Here is a 24,369-nt window from a genome sequence, read left to right as displayed (position 1 = left end):
ATTCAAACCCTAACAATCCACAATAACTTCAAACACACCATCGTAGAACTATAAACATAAAACACAACATGATAATCAACATAAAACACACTAATGTTACTCATTCGAAAATCAAAGCCTTATCATCCAAAACATAACACAAAACCCACGAATATGACGTTTTAGTAATATTCTCTTTGTTATTTGTGGGTTTTGAGTGTGTTTTATGACTGAAATTATGGTGTTTTGTGACTTTGTACACTTTGTAGGAAAAATAGACTTTGTAGCCAACTCCCACCCTATATATTAATGTTTAATTTATACAAAAATATAAAATTAAATAAGTTTGTATAAAATAAAGTATAGGTTTCGTATTGTGAACGTATAATCAAGTGTTTGCACATATAGGATATCTAGAATCATTCATTGATTGTAAGTTACGCATGTGTTTACAAGGGTACGAGTATGAATCAAATATATGTATGATTTGAATGAAAAACAAGTACAACTAATAAAAAAAATAAAATGACCAAGTTTTGTTATAATTAAAGCATCGGATGCTAATGATTAGTGTCGGAATAAGATTTTGAAAGAATACGAGTTTTCTAAAAATAGAAATACGAAAAGAGCGGGGCGTTACAGTCTCCACTCCTTTAGAAAATTTCGTCCCGAAATCTATTCAAGAGGAAGGCTTGAAAAAGTTTTGGCAATAAGGTGATTATTTAGAATTGAGACTTGGAAAATTTGAAACGTTTTGAAAAGTATGAAGTTTTGGAGAACGACAAGGCCTAGTACTTTGAATAAAGTGATAACGGTCTACTAATTACGTCTATATAAGAAATAAGAATAGGAAGACGGTTTAACAAACTTGATTGCCAACGAGGTTCGTATAAAAGACAAAAATAATGGAGAATACTAGAAGTATAGAAGTGGATGATTGATTCCTAATAAACGAATGCAGGTATAAGAATGATATAAGTATTAGATAGACGAAAGTAGCGTGTTAAAGATGAAGTCTCGTCGTGGATAATCGGATATAATACGTTTGTGAGTTGTTTAAAGTTTGTATTAGGTCCAAAGGCCTGCAAAACACTGAATTTCTCATGGCGCGTTTTATGAAATTTTAGTAACATGGTGAAAACACTTATATATAGGAAGTACCAGCGGCGTATCCACCATGTTTTGACCACATTACGCCCGTTTCGTATTCGGTGTCATGTTACATTTCGTGTCTTACCATACACAGTAGTACACTCTAGGGTTCTCATGCGCTTATCACTATAATCCCGTGTGCACCCGCGATTATATTGATCGTCGCATGATCCGCATAGCTTGTACTAGTTGTGTGTGAATTAGGGTATACCGTATACATAATTTAAAAATTAAGAATGTGTACGTGTAAGAATGTAGTATGTAAGCAAGTCCATGCTTAAGTATGTATGAGACCCACGTAAGCAAATCCCTCGGATTACGCTTGCGTACGGGTACGAATGTATGAATCATGAGTATGAATGAAAGTGTGAGCATAGATATAAGTTTAAGTATGAATATGCACATGAGTATGAGTATAGACATAAAACGTACGAGTAGTACGAGTATAAGTATAAGCATAAAACATATGAGTGTGAAGGTAGCACGATTAATAAAAATTACGTATACAGCGTATGTTGAAGTATAACGAATTCGGGCATATAAAATGCTTGAGAAGTTTGAATATGTAAGACGAATGATATGAGCGAACTCATCGCGAGGTAACGATTAAAACGTGTATGATGATTTACATGTATAGTTGTTTAAGCGAAATGTCGCGTTTATTGAATCAAAATAGGTTGAGTTGAATTGGAAGGTAGAATATAGTTTGTGAATGTAAAAGTATTCATTGGTTAAGCATAACGTACTTTGTAATGAATGAAATGCTACTTTTGTTTTAAAAAGAGTTTACGTATGTGAAGATTGTCGGTCCCCATGAAGTCTTCTAGCCCACGTGTTTTGAAATTTGAATGACGAATTATACGGTGTAGAAAAAGGTTTTCGTAAATGACGGGTTTGCTTTATTTGCATCAAAACAAGGAATTTTGAATTTTGAAGGTTCTTGTGAAAACGTCGATCCTTAGAAAAGAAAGTTAGCAAAAGGGCTTAGTGATTGTTTAGGAAAGGAAAAAAAAATCTTAACAAATGATTTGTTGATGTTGAAAAGCGTCTTTGGTAAACGTTCGTATAATATCTATAAGACCTTATAAGTATATGAGGAAAGTTTAGTATGGTGATATAACTTGAGTGTGTTTTAGTGATTAAGTCGAATTTGAAGTTCATGGGCCAGAGACTCATTGGACCGATTAAATTGATAGGTAGCATTCCGTAAGGTTTTGAAATTCGGGAAATAAAACGTTTTAAGACATGATTAAGATTCTCGCGTATATGAGTTGAGTGAAAATAGATTGTGGAATAAGAAGTACATTCGGGAAAACAATGTATTTTGAAATCGGTATAAGTATGTATTTTGAATAATGATAAACGGTTTAGGTACAAACATGATCGGGTTTGCATAATAAAATATTGTGAAGGGAAGTTTTGGTAACGATAACCTAGGTAAGGGAATCACCCCTAACTCGTTGGTGAGGTCTTTTTTTTTTGAAAAAAGGAGTGGAGTTAATCGTCAAGGTAAGGAAATCACTCCTATCTAGATGGTATGTCTCCATTTGTTGTTACAAGGAATATGAATAGAATTACATGAAAACATGCATATGTAAAAAAAAAATCAATATGTTGCGTGTGTGAGAAGAAAATATCGAAAGTTAATTTGAATTTGAAAGATTGTATCGTATAAGATAAATAATAGAAACACACATTTGATTAAAATTTGGATGGTTCCAAAAACGGAACTTTGACTAACCAAAGTGGTCGAAAAGTCTTTCGAATTCGAGGAGCATGCTTTGGCCTAATAGGTGAAATACTCTCGCCAACAAGTCGATTAACGGTATCTGCCCTTCCGGTTACTACATGTCCTAAATCAATCGAAATTTCGAGACTTGGCGGGATTATGAAAAATCAACGAATGGAACTAGTCGACAAGGTGCGGGTTTCACCCCTAACTTGGCGATTTCGTATCCTAAGTGTGGTTGGTACTCGTCGGGTCAAAATTTAATTTCAACACTATGACGAGGGTCCACTAGAGTTTGAATTGGAAATTTACCATTTAGATGTGGATTTCACTCCTAGCTAAATGGCGAAATTTCGTGCAAAAAAAAAAAGAAAAATAATAATAATAATAATAAGCGGGATGAGAGTCATTCACCAAATTGTGGGTTTCACGCCTATTTTGGTAAACTTGTCTCTTTTGTATAATACGAGTGTTTGTGGATTTAGAGTAGTCGAGTAAAATGTATCAGGAAAAGCGTACGTTGTGGATTAAACAAACAAGTATAATCATGTCAGGAATGGCACATAAAGAACGAAATATTAAAACAAATATTAACACATAATGAAACATGTATTAACACATAACAATAGCATGTCAAGTATGATACATAAGTATAAAACGACATATTTGTTTAAAAGGCTCAAAAAGAATAAATAAGAAACATATAAAGTGACATGCATGTAGCAAAACATAAAAATAAGGCTCTAAAACTATAGACTAGGTAAAAGCATTCCTACTTTTCCTAATTCCCTATAGTTATGGCTCTAATACCAATCTGTCACACCCCAACCAATGGCGGAATCATCGGAGTGGGACTTGTTCAAGATTGTAAGAGACTTCATAACACTATTTGTGACAATATTTAATTCAACCGATTTCATTTCATAAATAAATTGTCAAACATTACAAAAAAATCCAAATACAACATTGTTCAACATAACATAACCAAAATTGATACAATACTTTAAACCTAACGTCTAAGTGAGTATCTAGGCATCTTTTGCTAATCCATTTCTTAGCATCATCAATCATCAACCTGTAACATGTTTAAAATACAATTCAATGCAAAAGCAAAGGCGAGTATACAAGTTTAAGAATAAGTATAAGTATAAAGTTTAAAACGAATCCACATGGCAACTTAGTTTATACAAGATCAACCTAACATGGCATGCAATATTTCTAGCCAATCCTCTGTTTACGCAAGAAAGTTTAGTTAATTTGACATGACCACAAGTTTAAGGGGGGCGGTGCGTTACTCCTATAGCGCTATACATGTCAAATGGAGGCTCGTGAAAGCTAATGACTAAAACATATCACATAATTATGGTCCACGTAAGCATCAAGTATCACAACATAGTATTCATGTAGAAGGATTGTTTTCGTGCATTGCATAAAGAATAAGTTTAAGTGTAGTTTAATAGTTAAACATGTTACACCCCAAAAAGTGGTAAACATAAAAGGGGGTTGCGAGTATACTCACAAAATTTGCGTATGCTTTCCGATTATCCAATGAGACGAAGTTGATGAGGTTAGAAGGTTGAATATGTTCGTGTAGGGATTTAGGAAGTTAAAACACAAGAATATAGGTATTCGAAAGTAATAATTCTTTAACACCAAGTACTTGTTCTTGACACTATGAAACCTCAAGGGTTAATGTTTTCATGAGTAATATACTCATTAGAATCGTAACAAGTCTTATGTCTTAGATGATGTTATTCTAATATCTTGACGAATGAACACAAGTCCATCATCAAGGGTTCGAATAGTATATATATATGTATAAGTATTATATGTATTATTTAGTCCATTAGTCAAGCATGAGGTAGAAGATAAATCTTCATTTAGGTACCTCTATTGTGTCATAGAATTCATGTAGGAGGTAGGAAGAACAAGCTTCCATTTAGGTACCTCTTATGGTTGGGGGGGATATCCCACGGTCCTCCCAACCGCTGGAATGTGACACTCCGCAGGTTAGGTTAGCTTAGTCCCATAGCCACCTGGGGGTTAATACCCTATACCGAGTCGATTCGTTTCCCCATGGAAGAGGTGGGAGGCTGGTGACCTTCCCTGGAGTCGAACCCGGGTCTCTGGGGAGAGAAAGGGTTGGACTGGCCAACTGGGACACCCCAGTTGGTTTACCTCTTATGGTTCACCACTACACTTGATGTAAAAACATACAAGGAGGGTAATGAACTAATATCAATACAAGAATAAGAAACAACTATACTAAGAGAAATCATTAAGTAATGTGGGGATTCTATGTTGGACAACCCAAGTTGGTCCATAATCACACCTTCATCAAACTTGAAGCTTAAACATGACTTGTGGGTTAAAAACCCTAAATAAAATAGAAAGTATTTGAGGATTAACCTCTGATTTTGTATGTCTCAGCCCCGTTTTTAAGCTTAACTAACCATGGAAGAGGTTATAAGCATAAAGATGTGGGTTTGAGTGAGTTAAACTTAAGTTTGCACAAGTATAAACAATGTTTAGTAAAGATAAATGAAAACAGTGAACTTTGGAGCCTATTTTCCAGAGTTCCAGGGACTTATTCTCTGCGAAATACCCATGGAATCGAAGCTAAGGTCAAGCCAACCGTTCTGGAAAAAGAATGAGCTAAAACGGATGAGAAATGAAGAAGTTATGCTCACTTTAGTGGAGCTTGATGTTTCTGCTCGAACCTGCACTTTCAGCTACGAACTCGGGTGTTTTAGAGAGTGTTGAGAGTGTTTCTAAAGTGTAAAAGACTTGGGAGGCCTTAGGTATTTATAAGGAAGGATTAGGGTTGTGTTAGTTGAGTAATTAATAAAAGTAGGTGGTAGTTTAAAATAAATAAATAAAATAAAACTTGTTCTTTTTGCCTTGTGACTTGCGACCGAACTGGCTGTTAACAGCCATGTGATTTCCTTTTTTTTTTTTTTTTTGTGTTTAGCTAACTAAGTTAGATAAAGTATTTTAATATGTTATGTTAATTAAATAAATCATATAACTACCCATTTTAATCAAGGGTAACATTAAGTGATGGCTTTTAACATTCAAAAGAACAATTTAAAACACCTCCCCATGATCTGCGATCAGGAGGCTGTTACCATTTTATCAATTTGGTTCCTTTATGTTGATTATTTTGGCATATTGCATATTATAATATAATATGTACTACTAATGAGAACATATAATTAAAAGTGATCATATATGAATTCAGCCATAATCTTTATGTTGCTGTTGGTATCGCTTGGCCATAAGGCCTTTTAGAATATTTTATGTTTCCTATTTTTTTGTTTAAAATAAGTATATTATATATTGCTAATATTAATTAATTTCTTAATATATATATATATATATTAATGTTTAATTTATACAAAAATATAAAATTAAATAAGTTTGTATAAAATAAAGTATAGGTTCCGTATTGTGAACGTATAATCAAGTGTTTGCACATATAGGATATCTAGAATCATTCATTGATTGTAAGTTACGTATGTGTTTACAAGGGTACGAGTATGAATTAAATGTATGTATGATTTGAATGAAAAACAAGAACAACTAATAAAAAAAATAAAATGACCAAGTTTTGTTATAATTAAAGCATCGGATGCTAATGATTAGTGTCGGAATAAGATTTTGAAAGAATACGAGTTTTCTAAAAATAGAAATACGGAAAGAGCGGGGCGTTACATTCCGGCCCAAGGCCCATCAGCCCAACTCCTCTTACACCTCTCCGGCTATAAATAGGAACCTCCATACACAGGTTGATTCATTCTGTTCTCTTCACTCTCACTCTTAACACACACTTATTTCCTCAAAACAGATACTTATTCTCACGCCGGAGTCTGGTTAAGAGGGAAACCCCCATATTCCCCTCTTAACGAGCTAACGGTGTTCTGTTTTGCAGGATAATCGGATCATTAAGGAGCTCAGGAAAGTTTAAGAAGATTAACCACTATGAAAGGAACATAATAGTTCCGTGTTTCTTCACTAGCTTTTATACTTCTAGTTCATGTATTTCATATTTTATACATTCATTTCATGTATATATTATTCCGCTTTATGTATTTATATATCCATTTCATTTATTTAAACCTCAATTTCATGTATTTATAAGCAAAAGTTTTAGCCCAAGTGTTGTTTCGGCTATTTACCGAAATTAAAAATACCAAACAAAAAACCATCAATCTAACCGAACAAACCGAACCAATTAAACAAAAATCGATTGGTTAATAAATAGACTAACCGATGACTTCGGTTTCAACTTCGGTAGAGGATGATAGCCGGACCACCGAACCATTCACACCACAATGAAATGGATTAATCGATGACTTCGCTTATGACGTATATTCACAGCAAGGATACTAAAACAATATTATACGAACAAAAATACTACTAGAAACGAGTACCACAATGCGAATTGTCACCTCCGTCGCATCACGCGGACACCTTACTAGTATTATTAATGTATATTCTTTTTTGTAATTTTAGTTTTCAATATTTCCTTGATAGCTATTTTGTTTAGCAAAATTAATTCTTTGAATTTGTCTACCCATATATTCACCGTTTCCTTAGGCTGTCAGTGGTGCATGCCTAAAGAAATTAGGCAAACTTTCTCCCCACCCAATCATCATATTGTGCCATGTAATTTGCCTCGCATTCTTGCCTATTGCCCAAAAAAAACATAAGGGGTACATGCCTAAAATGAGATTAGGCAAACTAATTTACAAAAAAAACAAAACATCATTGGTTGAATACTAGTGGGCCCCACCCAACATTCATCACCTTTTCCCTTCCCCCATCGGCAAACCCAACCTTGGCGGCGGTGTTGCCTATCGGCAAAAGGCTGCCGAATGCCTTTGCCGAGACCAGCCCGTACACCTTTATGAATATTTATCACGTTGTTCATTCTTATTATCATTGACCTTCACCTTTCACAACCCTCCATGATAGTGGCCACCGCACACACATACAAACTCACATAGTCAACTAAACACACCACACTTATTCACTCACATCAATCTAAAAACCAAATCCAGACATAGACACAAGCATGTCCTAGAACCACACACAAACCTAGATTCAAACACACAAGCATGTGCGATTACACACATTTATACAATCAAACACACGCGCACACACCAAAGAGATTCAACTAATATTATATAGAACCAAAAATTAAAGCCGAACACACACAAGTACGAACCCATATACAAACTCTGACGTTATTAATGTAGGAATCCGTTTGTGGATAAATAAATTACAACGCTTTTACAATTGAAAAGAAACAGAAAAACAAGAATAGAAAACTAAACAGTACAAGTTCTTGGCTGAGGATCGTGTTAGACACAGGCCCTTTAAAAAAATTCGAGTCTCCCAAGAGAACCTGTTTGTTTTTAGGATACAACAGCCTAAACAGTTGCACTGCTAGAGAAGACAAAAAACCCGAATGTGTACCTTGAAATAGAAGATTAGAAAAGATGCAAGAGAGTTAGGTGGTGTTTGTTTTTCTAAAAAAGATCTGTGCAAGCTCTTTTGTCTGCGCCACGCAGAAATTGCCATCTGCGGATTGTTTGTTTTTCCGAAGACATTTCATTAAAAAAACGTTTGCGCGAGCTCTCCTTGGTGAAGATTTGGTGCAACTACTTTTAAGATCTTCTAAGGTCTGCAAATGATTAAACACCACCATCCACCACCACCCACTGTCCACGTCCACCACCCACCAAAACCGTCTACCACCACTGTCCACCACCACCACCCATCACCATCGTCCGTACACCACCATTAGTTAATTTTAGAAGTCTACATACGTTAAAAAATAAACAGCCTTCTTCTTGCAGACTGCAGAGGTTTGGTCCACCTCTTCTTCTACAGAAGTCTGTAGATGTGGTCCGCAAACTGCAGAGATTTTACCTCTTATAAAACAAACTGCACATTAGAGAAATAGGTGTATAGTTATGTCTGTCAATGTGTCTTCAAACCAAGGCCTCTCCTTAGTTTTATAGTTGACTGAGATAAAACAGTTTTGACCAAATTAAAGCCGAAAAGTAAAGTGCATTAAACGTCTTCAATGCCTTTTATTCTGTCTTTGAATTCGATTTTGTAACCATTCGATTCATGACCATCCACGGCTCCATACCATGATAAGGGCAATTCTTTTGAAGCTCCTTGAATCTATCCCAGACATCTGAGAAACTTTCATCTTCTTCTTGCTTAAAACCCTATATCTTGCTATGTAGGCGATTTGTTTTAGAGGGAGAAAAGAACTTATATAGAATTTTTTTCGTCATATATGTCTAAGTAGTGACAGAACCACGTGCCAAAGAGTCAAGCCATGAGTCTCACCGCATCATCTGAAACATCTTCAAGTTTTCACAGAATTCAAGAAATTTTTCAATGTGATCGTTCAGATCTCCATCTGTAATCTCCATCTGTAAGTCCGTGATACTGACACGAGCGTTGAATCATCGTGATGATTTGAGTAGGAATCGTGAAGTTGTTCGCTCCAACTCTTGGTCTAGTGATGTTCCCAATAGCATCTGCAGAGGGACGTACATGATATGAAATGGTTCGTTCTGGCACTATTCCTAAGTGAAGTCTAGTGCACTAACAAATAATAAGGCACATGGAAGAAAGTAGAAAACAAACAAAGAAAGAAAAATTATAACTAACTAAAACTTAACTAATGGTTAAACTACTATTAATAAGATAGATATAAAATAGTGATGTGTCCTCGAAAATTGCACCAAAAACTTGACGTGCTTAGATAGTAAAAAATAAAATTGGCACAAAACACAACCAAGTTTTAAGGATAAAAACACTAATACTAACTATACACGTTATAGACAAACGTACCTATCATTATATAGTATAGCCTAGATTAGTACCCAAGTACCAATCTGTGGACGACACTAAGATCTATTAACATATCTCTTTCGTAATATCTAACCTAAGTAACTTTTAATGATCAGAAAACACTAAACAACCTATTTGATTAAGTTTAGAAAACAGTGATGAGAAAATAACCCATTAGGTTCAGAATCATCTTATTACCTTTGCAAACAGTTGATTATGGTTCTTATAAAAAGCTCGTCATAGTTGACACTAGTGACGAGGGTGTAGTGTTAAAAGCTAGAGCCTTCTCAGGTTAGCCCCATGTCTCCAAATAACCAGGCTATAGACACACCCAACTATTCGGTAATATGCCGTCACGTATCACCAAGGTGAAAATAATTACACTTTGAAGGAGACTGATGTTTAACGGCTCAAAAGACACTTATTGTAACGAGATAATTCTTATGGATGATCATATAATAATTGCTTATTATTTTTTTTATTATACATGTTTATAGTATTTTGCGATTATCTAATTGATTTCTTTTACATGTAGAGCACAAAAGTGTAAGCTAATTATTTAAATATATTTGTTTCAAGGCTTGAAAATATTTAAATGAAATGAATGTAGACTGATGTCAGTGAAGATGAGAAGTGGATTAAATTAGAATGTTTGAAAGATATTTCGGAACAGGAGTTAAAGCTTACGAAAGATCTTCATCAAAAGTCAAGAATCAAATGAGATGGCAATGAAAATGCCAACTACTTCTATTGGGTTATTAAGAATAAGGAGTTATCCAACATGGTGCACGGCTTGAATATTAATGGTAGTTGGGTCACGAAGCCTAGCATGATGAAAAAAGGAAGCTTTTCTTATTTTAGAGATCGCTCTAGGTCATTAGATATGGGGACGTCCCAGGCACGGCGAGGCCTGGCACCGTCGCCCCCTCCTGGTCTGTCCCGTCGCCTCCATCACCCCATTGTAACTTGTGACGATCCTCCTTTTTCCTTATCCAACACACACACATATACATACATACATCTTGTATATATAAAGGGGCTCATCACCCACACCATATGCCCATCCCTTGGGGTCATCCCCCACACCCGATGACATGGCCGCCTACGTGGCAGATCATCTCCAAGTGACTACCCTCCTCCACACCCAATAGCCTTATTGACCTGTTGGAGTCTCGGCCAACTTTGGTGAACGTTGATTTTAAATGATTGTCCAGTATTGATGTCGAGCACTTAATTGAGCCTTTCTCTGTTTCCGAAATCAAGGCGGCGGTTTGAGATTGTGGTGGCAATAAAGCGCCCGGTCCCGATGGTTTAAATTTCCACTTTTTTGGCAACTTGCTGAACCAATTTTTTATCTATGGGACCTTACATCAGAAATGTTGCTCATCCTATACATCCATTGTCCCTAAATCTCGAGGCCCTTCCAGCCTTAATGACTATAGAACTATATGTTTTGGTAAAAAAAAAAAAAGAGTTAACTGCCATTTTCGTCCCTGTGGTTTGGTCACTTTGGCCATTTCAGTCCATTTTTCAAAAATGCGCCATTTTCCTCCCCGACGTTCTGGAAAGGTGCCATTTCAGTCCAAAAATCATAACCCAGTTAAGTCCGTTTGTAAATAAGGACTGATTGTGTAAATTTGTAACATAAAGGACCATTTAAGTAAAATGTATAAATATAATTATAAAATACATAATATAAAAACACCACCACCACTAGCCCTGCCACCACCACCACTCCGCTGCCACCACCACCACCACCACAGCCGCTGCCACCACCACCACCTGCCACCACCACCACTCCGCTGCCACCACCACCACCACCGCCACCACCGCCACCACAGCCGCTGCCACCACCACCACCGCCACCACCACCACAGCCACCACCGCCACCACAGCCACTGCCACCACCACCACCACCGCCACCACAGCCACCACCGCCACCACAACCACTGCCACCACCGCCACCACAGCCACTGCCACCACCATCAACGTCATCATCGTCATCATCTGTTATCATCACCATCGATCATCATCGACCTTCATCATCATCATCGCGATCTTCATCATCATCATCATCAGACCTTCATCACCACTGCCGCCGCCTGCAACTCACCGGAAAAACGGCACCCCCACTGTCGCCAGTTCTCTCTCCCGCCTCCTCCTCTCTCTCTCTCTCTCTCTTGCCGTTATCTCTCTCTCTCCGACTTTCTCCCTCTCTCGTTTGATCTGTGAGATGTGGAGGGTTGTGTGGTTAGTTTGGTTCGTGGGGGTGTGGGGTGTCGGAAAGATGGCCGGATTTACTCCGGTCACCGGAGTAGAGAGGTAAAGGTGATGGTGGTGGTGATTGTAGAGCATAGAGAGAGAGAGAGTAGAGAGAGAGTGGTGGCAGTGGCTGTGGTGGCGGTGGTGGTGGTGGTGGCAGTGGCTGTGGTGGCGGTGGTGGTGGTGGTGGTGGCAGCGGCTGTGGTGGCGGTGGTGGCGGTGGCGGCGGTGGTGGTGGTGGCAGCGGAGTGGTGGTGGTGGCAGGGCTAGTGGTGGTGGTGTTTTTATATTATATATTTTATAATTATATTTATACATTTTACTTAAATGGTCCTTTATGTTACAAATTTACACAATCAGTCCTTATTTACAAACGGACTTAACTGGGTTATGATTTTTGGACTGAAATGGCACCTTTCCAGAATGTCGGGGAGGAAAATGGCGCATTTTTGAAAAATGGACTGAAATGGCCAAAGTGACCAAACCACAGGGACGAAAATGTCAGTTAACAAAAAATTAACAACTAATTTAGTGATTAAATTTAGTTGTGAGGTAGTGTGCTTTTCGGGATATAGCAATGTGTGTGTGAAAAAGCAGTAAATGACTTGGGATATTACGGGAAAGCCCTTGTCCCTGGGGATCTTCGACATATAATCTCGGGAAGCGACAATCGTCAAGCTTATGTGTTTTACCAGACATATGCTAAGTTATCAGGGTTTTCTGTCCGCAAAGGTGGTGAAAACATTAGTGGTGGTATTATAAAGGCTAAATATTTCGTATGTTTGAAAGCAGGGCATAAGCCACTGATTATAGACGATGCTTATTCGAAGTCAAGGAAGTCGTATAAAAGAAGGAAAAGACCAACCATTCAAACCGGATGTTGTAACGCCTCGCTTTTTGAAACTTACCTTAATTAGAAAGATCGTTTACGTTCCTATTTTTGGGAACTTATATCCATATCGTATTTCACTTCCAACTTCGTAATTCGTAACTTGGATCGTAATAAAACATGATCAATTTATTTAAATTATACTTCGATTAACCATACTTGTTTACATTCAAAACATATGCATACTTGATACAAATTCATTATTCTCGGATACACATACATAATTCTTATGCAAACTGTCGAAAGTACGGGATCTTGATATTTATTATATGTTTAAACACCTGATTTTAAATCCACAATATGTAATCTATACTTTTATATCTATTTACCACTTAATATTATGTTTAAAACATAAGTTACACTTTAAATTATGGATAAACAAACTACAAGGACCATTTTTGTCGAAAACTTAAAGTTATTCAGCTGATCAAGGCCGCGACAGGCGGACCACCACCCTCCCTGCTTCCGCGACCCGCGAGAGCAGTCGATCGGTGACAACCTTGGTTCCAACTCGTTTATTGGCCAATTTTGCACCTCTAACCCCCAACTACTTATCTTAAAACACCCAACTAACCCACTTAAATGCCTAAACCCTAATACCCTTCTATAAATTCAAGTTTTCCACACACTCACAACCCTTTACACTCTCCCAATTCACTCTCAAACTCCCACAATTCATCCAATTTCTCAAGTTCTTGGCAGATTCATACTTTGCTTAAAACAGTGAACTTTGAGCACTTTTACTCTACTTTTTTTCATGTTTCTTGTACCAATCTACTTGGATGACCTTCAAGGATGTTATCCAAGATTCACCAAAGTGTAATCACGAGATACATCACTTATATAAGGCTCCAAAGTCAGATTTATTTTCTAATTTATATAAACTTATTGTAACTTCATTTTCTTCAACTTTTCTTCATCATTTCTTCTTCCACAAGGCTTGGAACACCTCTAGGAATGTTTCCACAGGTTTACCATGGTAAACCAAGGTGGAACAACACCATTTTGAGGTCCAAACTTTCTGTTTTGGAAGAATACTTGTTATGCTTTCATAAAACTATATTTTCTGGATGTTATCTTGTGCCTACTTGTTCTTTAACCTATCTAAGGTTATAAGACTTGTTAGGAATAGATTCTTATGAGTTTAAGAGGTGCAAACACCTCTAAACTTTCTTTTTTGTTCAATGTTCATGTGCTTTTTGTTTATTTGCAAAAACTTGGTGGAATCTTGTACCCACCAAGCTCACAACTTAGTCTATAGTTGTGGGTTTGGGTTGAGGTGATTTCCATCAAGTTATGAGTTCAAAAACTCTTTATTTCAATTTATACATATCATAATCCAAGTGTTGAAAGCAAGCATGATTCATCATCTTTCATATGATGAACTTGTGACTTTTGAAGTGTGAACCATGGGAGCTTGGGCTTTCCAATCTAGTTCCACTCCTTCGCTTGTGAACTTGTGTATAAACACTCAAGTGACTTCCTAGTATCAAAGTAACATAGCCCCGCCTAGCCTCCAACACTTAGGATTACTTTTCCATGTCGTGTTGGTTCACCCGGGTTAGGATTTACTTAGTCACTTAAGCATGCATTAGTTACTTTTTAGTTCTTGTTATTCATGACCCTCCGAATCATCCTTGTGATGATTTGTGTGGTGGTGAATCATACAATGAGGTTAAACCTCCATGCTTGACTTACATGATAATCTATGATATCTATGATGGACTTAGTTTTAGGTTAATATTATAACTATACTATAAAACATATAAATATAAACATAACTGAATTCTTGATGTTAATCGGATTATGATTATACGTCATGAATATAAGTTATATTATATTTGTTCTTTATTCCTCGTTTGTGATTCTAATGGGCACGTTAGGACCCATGAAAACACTTTAAAAACTTAGTGTCCAAACGAGTGTCTAGACAAGATATACTTTTGCATACATATACTTTCATACTTAATTCCGAATCCAAACATTCCATAAACACCAAACACCGAACACATTCATTCTCTTATTCTCATTAACTCGTTAATACACGGATAATTGGAAGGCCTTGCAATATTGTGAGTATACTTGACCCTTTTTACGCTTTAATGCACTTTTGGGTATAACATGTTTCAACTATCAAAATTCACAATACACATAATCAAACTTATTCAATCACTCAATCCGCCAAACATGCTATTTGTTATGCTTAGATTGTTTATGCTAGAATACTTTCATGCACTCTATTTGTCATTAACTTAGCTAGCCCACCTTAACAATTATAGCGCTATAGGAGTAGCACACCACTCGACGGGGTATTGTTAAGTCAACATACTTTACGGTCTCGATTACTTCGGTGTCGAGTGATGCACATTATACTTTACGGTCTCGTTCACTTCGGTGACGAGGGATGCACATTATTCTTGCGGACACTCGGGTTTGGCCTATAGTTATGCATGCTAGCTGCAACTTTGTATATGAATTGCCATGTTGGATTTGAGACAGCCTTTTTATACTTATACGCTAGTACTCTAAAACTTGTATACTCGCCAATACTTTTGTATTGAACTATACTTTAAAACATGTTGCAGGATTATATGATGATGATGCACGGAACTTAGTAGGATGCCCAGAAACGCATGTTATACTTTGAATACTTGTCGTATTATACTTCAAACAATGTAATTGATTCTTTTAGCATTGAAATGAAATTTATTATTAAATACTTGTCACAACTTAGCGTTATGTGTAATGAGCAATCTATTTCGTCTCACTTCGATGTTTCCGCCATCGGTTGGGGTGTGACAGATGTAAAGCACAAATTATGCTTGGTTCGCTGGATGGGATAGAATATACATTTAAGAAGTTTAAGAAGTTTGTTGAAGGTCACAATCATAAATTTGTATGTCCTGAAGATCTTCATTTGTTACCGTCATACAGGAATATGTCTGAAGTGCAAGAAGAAATGATATGGGAGCTAGGTACTTTGAACCTTGGGCTGTGAAAGCATTTCATATAATGAGAAAAAGATACGGTGGATTCGAGAAAGTTGGTGCTACTATGGATGATTGCAAAAATTTCAGAGCCGGAATAAATAGCTATATCGAAGAATACGATGCTGACATGGTGATTAACAGGCTGACTAATAAAAAGAAATATATCTAGTTGATTACTCTTTTGAATACCGGCATCGATAATCAGTGTCGGAATGTAACACTTGGAGTTGGGTTGTTAGCATCCGAAAGCATTGAATCTTATAAATGGCTTCTCCAATCGTTCGTGAACTCATTTGGATGTCAGCCGAAGGTTGTGGTTACAGACTAGGACCCAGCCATGAAACGAGCTATTGAGTGTATGTGTAGTAAAAGCAGACACAGATTGTACATGTGGCACATTATGAAAAAGGTGGCTGACAAGTTTAGATCATTAGTGTGTAGATTACATGTTTTATTTAGTATGTATATGCCTTATGTAATGATGTTTAAAGGCATAATTTTTGTACGCAGGTTGTGCATGAATTGTGTAACGACGACAAATTTAAAAGAAGAATGTGTGATATTGTTTGGACAAATTCGATCGAGCCAGAAGTTTTCGAGAGTGAGTGGAAGTTGATAATGATTGAGTATGGCCTTACTGAAAATAAATGGATTGACGCGGATGACAACCATAGCCCAATCTTTCAATCAAGGTATGTTTTTTTATTGTTCCACTTTCTTGATTCACACAATTTTGCCTTAATTTATAATTATTAATTTAACTCTAAATTGAGTGTTCTATTGAATGTTGAGTCTTAAATTGGGTGTGTTGTTGGATGTAGAGCTCTAAATTGGGTGTTTTGTTGATTGTTAGACTAAGAAATTAGAATCCAGTAATTGCTAATTGTTAGACTGAAAATCAAATAATTGTTAATTGTCAGATAAATTACAAAACGATTAAACTTATTGTTAACGACATGGCAATCTATATGCAATTATATATGCATGAAAGAATCGCAATGTCGCTTTACAACAATTTTAATCAGTTCGTCATCTCACTATGAACAAGATAACCACAATCACGCGATAAGCTCAACTAGAAAGGAATGCGATACCTTTACGTTCCATTTTGAACAAGAGAATATGATACAATGATTGCATTTAACATCCTGCAACAACACTCATGGTTTAAAAAACCAACTAAAAGTTCAAAGTCAAAAATTCTGAGCAGTAAAGAACACTACATAAACGACGGTTTGTACACGCGCCGCCAGTAAAGTTATAAGTTTTTCATAAATCTAACTCCATCTGTGATGTCAAACTTGAAAGCCACCATCCACTTCTTCCTCGCGGTTCATCACCAGCATTTGTTATCTAATAAAGATATAAGCTGCATAAAAAAGGGTCAAAAGATGTCATTATCATTTAAACAAGTTCCAACATCTAGAAATGCTAAGGTGGCAAAATGAGTGGGTTGGGTAACAGGTCAAAAATGATCTGGTCGAGTGGTCGGGCCAATCAACAAACACTTCTTTTGTTGTATTTTCTTGTCTTGAGTTTTATATAAGAACTAAAGTTAAAAATACGATTAAGAAACGGTATCATTACGATGATAATATAACTATCTGAAATAAAAGGATTACGTAGGAGATATGAATTGTTAATATAATTATCACATCAAGGATTTGAAAGTTGAAACTACATTCGAAGGAACTACTTGCTATAGCTCTAAATGATGGTGGAGATCAAAAGGAAAAGAACGAAAGGGTAGAATTGATTGATGTTAACGAACTAGAAGAAACTGAACTTTTGTGGGAGGCAAGTCAACGAAAGAAACTCTTGGAAAATGATTGCACGTAATATGGGGTATGATTCGGATATGTGTGAAATCTTAAAGATCACTTACCTTCGCTATTTGAGCGGTACCATCTGAAGTATAAGGGAAGGGAGATAGTCATCGAAGAGGGAGAATGCAACGCCTCTAACCAAATTTAAAAGAAGAAAGCAGTCGACAAAGATACGCCGATCAAGAAAGGAAGACACGAGCTGTTTGGCCACCATTTCATGAAGACAAAATGAATTGTGTAAACATTTGAAGTTAAGACATTATGTACTTATAAGCGGCAGCATCAAACAGTTTTCTTAGTAATGACTAAGAATGGAGAAAGTCTCCAAAGAAAGCTAAAAGTCCGATAACTAATCATCATCAAGACCTTACAGTTACAGCACGAACGCATTGGGGGGTTAATTGCCTTGGTATTTTCAACCACATTTGACTCACTATCATTAACTTTTTTCTGTCCCTTCGAATCCCGTAAACTTCTAAATCTTCATGAAATGTGTCATTTCTATACTATGGTAGCATTTGATATTACTCATCATCTCATCCTCTAGCAAAGTCATTGTTACTAAAAATTTATCCCACTTGACAAAGTGACAAACTATCACTCGTCATTTGTTATCACACAAAGCTTTGACACCTCCAAGGGTCAAAATGGTCCATTTTGCCAACCTAGTTTGCGCAAATGGTTAGTAGGATTTGGGTAACAATGACAAAATCAGCTAGGTTTGTTCATGTCTCATCATCTCGTTTGCATTAGATAACCGACAAATTATTAACCGCTAAAAGAGTACATAAAATTGTGCACATTACCGCTTTCAAGTTACAACGAGTACTAATCCTTTTCAAGAAAGAGTCGATGTGCCAACTACTTTGAAAAAAAAGCTCCCTAGATTACAAGATATAGACTCTCAGCACTCTTGAATACCAAAGTATTTCTTCTTTCTCAAGCTTTCTCACCTCATGAATCAAAAAACACTAGCTAATAATTCCTATTTAGTTATTTATATAGACAAATACACAAATAATACTTCCTTTTCATGTGAGATCAATCACTTAAATAGATAAAAGAATTTGGGTCAATAAATAAAACATGGATCTACCCCGCTTGCGATGTGCACATATAATGTATATATGTGTGGGCTCTCGGGGGGGGGGGGGGGGGGGGGGGGGGGGCAAAAGTGAAATTGCACTAATTTTAACATTATTTTACTAATTTCGTGAAAACAACGTTAAAAGCGGGGGACGGTTAATCATGCATCATGTAGTGGCGTTGATAGACAAAAGACAAGGGGGTACATGCACTAATCGGCCTTTTTGCCGAGAGTTATGTGCCTTATGTCCAAGGCTTGATGCAAAACTACTATGGAGCCGGGGTCTCACTGGAAGCAGCCTCTCTATTCCTACGGGGTAGAGGTAAGGCTGTCTACATCTTACCCTTCTTAGACCCTACCTTAGCTTTGCTATTGGTGGGATTTACTGAGTATGATTATGAGGAAATAAAACATGGATCATTAACCTTCTAACTGAATAGCGTAATCCTATCCTATGTGTTCTTTCTTTTAATATATCTTACTTTAGTGTTGCCTTGTTTGTGCATTTGTGTGATCATGCTCATGCATCCAAAAGCGACTACTATTTGGGTAACGATTTCTTAACATAGCCTATACACAAAAACTCCACTCTCGCGCCTATCTTCTTCCTCAATAGCAATCGTTAGGTCTACTTCAATAACTGTAAGATCTAAATACACGTTCCATATGCATAAGTGGTTGGATGTTCATAAATCATCTGCCAACTATTCCAACTACAAAGTCGACATTTATTCTTGTTAGCTATAGATGTATTAACTATTAAGTTGCCTACTAGTTTATATTATCCTCCTTTGTTAGCAAATTTCTCATCCATTCTGACTTTGCTTGGTTTGAATATCTTAGGAGTAACACCCCAAATCGTCTTTATTATGACATTTCAAACTTTGCAGGTTTCATCCTATTTAAATTAAGTATGCTTTAGTTGTTTATAAAAATAGTAACAAATAGAAGTTGTCCAAATTAAGGAATGTCAGGAGTGTAATAATAATAACTTAATAATATCAAGGGTTAAAAGGGTAAGTAATTGTATTTTAAATTAAACCTAAATATGTTCTCTATATAAGTGAAGCAAAAAATGAAATTTGTAAAAAAAAAAAACAAAAAATTGAGGGTGTGCGTGAAAGTGCACTAATTTTAACGCTGTTTTACTAATTTCGTGAAAATCACGTTAAAAGAGGGGGATGGTTAATCATGCATCATGTGGTGGCGTTGATAGCCGAAAGACCAGGGTACATGCACTAATCGGCGTTTGTCTCAATTGTTGAGTGTTATGTGCCTTATGACCAAGGCTTGATGCAAACTACAATCGAGCCGGGGGTCTCATTGGAAGCAGCCTCTCTATTCCTACGGGGTAGAGGTAAGGCTGTCTACATCTCACCCTCCTCAGACCCTACCTTAGCTTTGCTATTGGTGGGATATACTGAGTATGATGATGATGATGATGATGTTTTTTTACCTATGTATATTTGTTACTAAGGTTGACACTTAGTTATGATGTATGTCCCTTAGCGAGTGATAGAGAAAAGGACATGCATAGAGACGAGGCCAGACACTATAGCTTAGAGGTATTTCCACAACTTAGATTTTGAAATAGGCTTACTATTATTTATGTTATGTTGAGGTAGTTATAAGTTATAACAGAGCAAAGTAGCCCACGAAGTCAATCATCGTGATTATGCACGAACAATTTAACCTTTAGCCACCAATCTGGCTTGACATACACTTCTACAACATCATACATGACTAGATAACCCATCAGCAACCCACCGTTGCTTTCCTTTTGCAACATTTCCTGGAACTCATATTTTTTTATAATGAAGCAACGAATGATTCATACCAAGAAGGCAGTTTGTTATATGATACAAAATTCCTTATCATAGTACAATCCGTTTTTCCAAGTCTATAGAGTATCTAGAGTTGAGGGGGCACATTACGTATATAGACAGACCTCTCTAGTCAAAACTCAAAAGCCCTTCGGGCGTGCACCTAGGCACTCATGCGAGGCGAAGTGCAGAGAAAACACTTTGCTGCCATCCAGGCGTTCGACGCCCTTCGCGCAAGATCCCAGCCATTTTTCGGAGATTGCAGGGAATAGTAAAAATTTCGGCAAAATTCTGGGCAAACTGGTCCGAAAGGACCGAAACCAGCCTAAACTAGCACTAAACAAGCCTAAAACCCCAAAAGATGGCACATTTATGCTATGCGCTTTGCTTATCACTGGCCTTCGCTTTTTAGGCGCCTTGCACCTTTGACAACTATGATATAGATAACTACATTGGTCTACATGTACCTATTTATGATTTGAGTAGGGCCCACTACCGCTCCTAACCAAACTCTTAACAGACAATCTGTTTTGATTATGCTTTTTAGGAAACAAAATACTTGACATATGACAAGTTTGGATAAATAAATTAAACGATACGTTTGTTAACATAAATGACCAACCTGGTGAGCAACTTGTTCGAGGCGTATCTTTTCCGGAGTTGATTCTCCAATCAAGCCCCCCTTCACGGACCCCACATGAGCCATTTGGTTCTCATGGCTCCTTTCACTAGAGCCGCTTCCATCAATCAAAGTACCTCGTTTCCTTTTTCTCTGGAACGTGTACTTGATCACTCTATTACGCAAAGGTTGACTTGGAACCTCGTCAGTCGCACAAACCTTTGACTCTGTACTCATTAACGGTGGGTCAACTTCGTCTTTTTCTTGTCTCACGGGCATAACTTCCTCTCCACTTGTACTTTGACGATTGCACGTTCTTACCATGTTTTCATCAACAGGTATATCATTCGTATTTTTGACCGAATCCGGAGAAGTCAAATATGAATTATCAGCTGATAAATCTATCTCCTTTACTTCCTCCAACACTAGTTCTTTCTCCGGTACTTCATCTTCTGCCGACATCAACTTAGCGTTAATGTTTTTGTTTATGTCAGGTGTGGTACGTTCACATGCACGGATTCTTTGAGTACACCCGTTCCTGAACAGCTCGGTTTCTTTGCTTCTCGATATTATAGAAGGTAAATCCCCATTGTCGATTAAAGATTTCTTTAAGGGGAACAACGAACTAAAAAATCTCTGGTTTTTGTTTGTCTGATCTATATATGAATTGGGTTGTACTTCTAAGGAACGGTATGTAACGGGTTCACGAGCTGGTGCATTGGCTACTTGTACCGTATGCTTTACGTCTTTGATTTTTGAAAACCTCTCGACTTCTGATTCAACTGTTCTCAATTCCTCCCTGAGGTCTTTCACTATGTCTTCGGCTTCTTGAAGTTGCGCTTCGAGTTCTTCGATTTTCTTTTCTCGAGTACAGGATGCCACTGCTGCTTCACTAATCTGCAAATTTTCAAATGGGTAGGTGTCATTTTTAACTGTAAAATCAGTGAATGTGAGACACAAAAGTGGCACAATTTACACGTCCTCACGCCCCTAATTGGGATAAATTCAGATGTGAGAATCTAACATGTAATGCTTAAAAGGAAGCACCGATATCACAAATAAACACCGAAATCAGAGATTACAATCATTAAAATATCAACTAATAGAAGCAGTATGGTCCATGATCTACGACATAATTGTCTTAAGGTCGTTGCTCATGCTGCTTTCGGTGGCTGCTACATTTCCATTATTTAACTAGTTTCTTATAGAATCTAGGGGCACGGTATGCAAATGCACACCCTTTGGAGAGTCTTGATAGCGTTAACGATGTATAATACACACTAACACACACATACACGAATTTATAATGATTTGTTTGTTTTGATTTAGTAAATTACGTCTTACTTTTAAGCCGATTAATGAGAAATACGTATATGGAAAATGTGATTTCCAAGGTAAGTATTCACTCCCATTTCTATTTTAATATCCCTCGACTAACTAGAGTTCTCCGGTGTATCCGTAATTAAGCCTCAACAATCAATGATATCTATGATGATTTCTCCACCAACTAACTAGGGTTCGCACGTGTATCCAAGCCTCTACAATCATAATATCCATAATGATTTTGCGTAATTTTGGAATCCTAATCTATAGCTTGGATCAAAAAGTGGATATCCAAATACCATAACCACTATCGGCCATCTTAAATGAAATCGAAACTAATATCAAATTACAAATTTACAATTCTAGACATTTCAAACTTATCAACAACCATACCTTAGTTCTAGAAAACAATGCATATAAAATTCGTCAAAAAAAATCATCCCACATTCCCACATGGTCTCGCATTTAAACAGGCTAGATCCCCTCTTCAAGTCATCGTATCCCTACCGATAGGGTCAGACATGCTAAACGATATATTTAAATATATATGGATCTCACAACATTGAGCATAGACCTAAAAAAAATAAATAATTCTTGGTCCCTAACCTAGATTGCAGACCAAAACCATTAAAACCACATCTTTATAAGCTACATAACAACAATGTCAAACACCACATCACCGCATAACCGTTTACTCGGTCTCCAAAATAACCCCCCCCCCCCCCTTTAATCAACCAATCAAGAAAATCCCCAAATCACAACCAAAACCTAAACCTAAACCTAAACCACACCCCCCAAACAACACAAACCCAAACCTTTCTCGAATCTTAAACCAAAACAAACCTAAAAAACACACAAACTAACAAACCGATATTCTCAACATCAAAACAAACTCATCCAACTCAACCCCACTTATCAAAATCCAAAATTTCAAAACCCCTTTTACCCATACCTTACAATCCATCATCTGTTTAACCCTCATAAGCATCTGAACCGCATCTTCTTTAGCAACTTTAAGCTCGTACTCCAACCGAACAGCTTTCCGTTCAGACACCATAATCCTCTTCGCTGCTTCTTTCTCCGTGTTCAGAATAATATCCGCATACGCCTTCTTCAAAGCCATTAATCTCTGCAGCAATCAAACACCAACAATCTTTAACAAAAAAGATCAAACCCCATTAACATTTTTTGACAAAAAACGGTTAAAGTTTGTGACTTTACCTCATCGGCGTCCATTGTTGTTGAAGAATGGGTGGAATTGATTTGATTTGGGTTATTTAAATGGGGAAGAAAAGGGTTGGTTGTTGAGGCAATTGTTGTAGTTCTGTCTGTTACGAACTGAAACTTCCGTTGCCCTTGTTACGGTTTTGCCCCTGGTTTTTTAACGAATTTACTATTTGGTTAAACCTACGAGCCGTCACATCCTTGGACCGGTTTTCTTTCGAATTTCAAGATTTTGGTGTTTTTCCAATGGGCGCGCGCCACAAAGTGGTTCCTTGATGACGTGGCATAAAGATGAAGGTCCACAATACACATGGTAAAGAGGTTTTTTATATGTTTTACACTAGGTTAGAATCTCCTCTGATACACGTTTTAAATAAATATAATTTTAAATATTAAATGCTAAAATAATATATTTTTAAAAATCTTGTTTATTACATTGCTTGAATAAATATAATTTTATATATTAAATAATAAAAAAGTTACATCTTTAAGAATTATTTATATTGTACGGGTTGAGTAACTTTAATTTTATATATTTAATAATGAAAAAAGTTACATTTTTGAAAAGTTATATCTTGTTGTATTTT

General features: G+C 36.8%; 1 protein-coding gene and 1 non-coding gene across 2 annotated transcripts; one reads left to right on the top strand and one right to left on the bottom strand.

Moving 5' to 3' along the window:
• The first annotated feature begins 9,020 nt into the window (after positions 1 to 9,020).
• LOC118488773 lies at positions 9,021 to 9,126 on the top strand. Its single transcript, XR_004885308.1, has one exon. It is a non-coding gene; the product is annotated as a small nucleolar RNA R71 (small nucleolar RNA).
• Positions 9,127 to 16,946: 7,820 nt separating this feature from the next.
• LOC110916433 lies at positions 16,947 to 23,993 on the bottom strand. Its single transcript, XM_022161174.2, has 4 exons — positions 23,780 to 23,993; positions 23,511 to 23,687; positions 21,239 to 22,132; positions 16,947 to 17,249 (listed from the first exon to the last, which is right to left on the bottom strand). The coding sequence occupies exons 1-4, from the start codon at positions 23,792 to 23,794 to the stop codon at positions 17,217 to 17,219; spliced, it is 1,119 nt and encodes a 372-aa protein (XP_022016866.1). The 5' UTR covers positions 23,795 to 23,993; the 3' UTR covers positions 16,947 to 17,216.
• Positions 23,994 to 24,369: the final 376 nt, after the last annotated feature.

Source organism: Helianthus annuus, chromosome 16, assembly GCF_002127325.2.
Source record: "Helianthus annuus cultivar XRQ/B chromosome 16, HanXRQr2.0-SUNRISE, whole genome shotgun sequence".
NCBI lineage: Eukaryota > Viridiplantae > Streptophyta > Magnoliopsida > Asterales > Asteraceae > Helianthus > Helianthus annuus.
The sequence above is the reverse complement of the archived record's forward strand: the minus strand, read 5'-3'. Positions and strand labels throughout refer to the sequence as shown.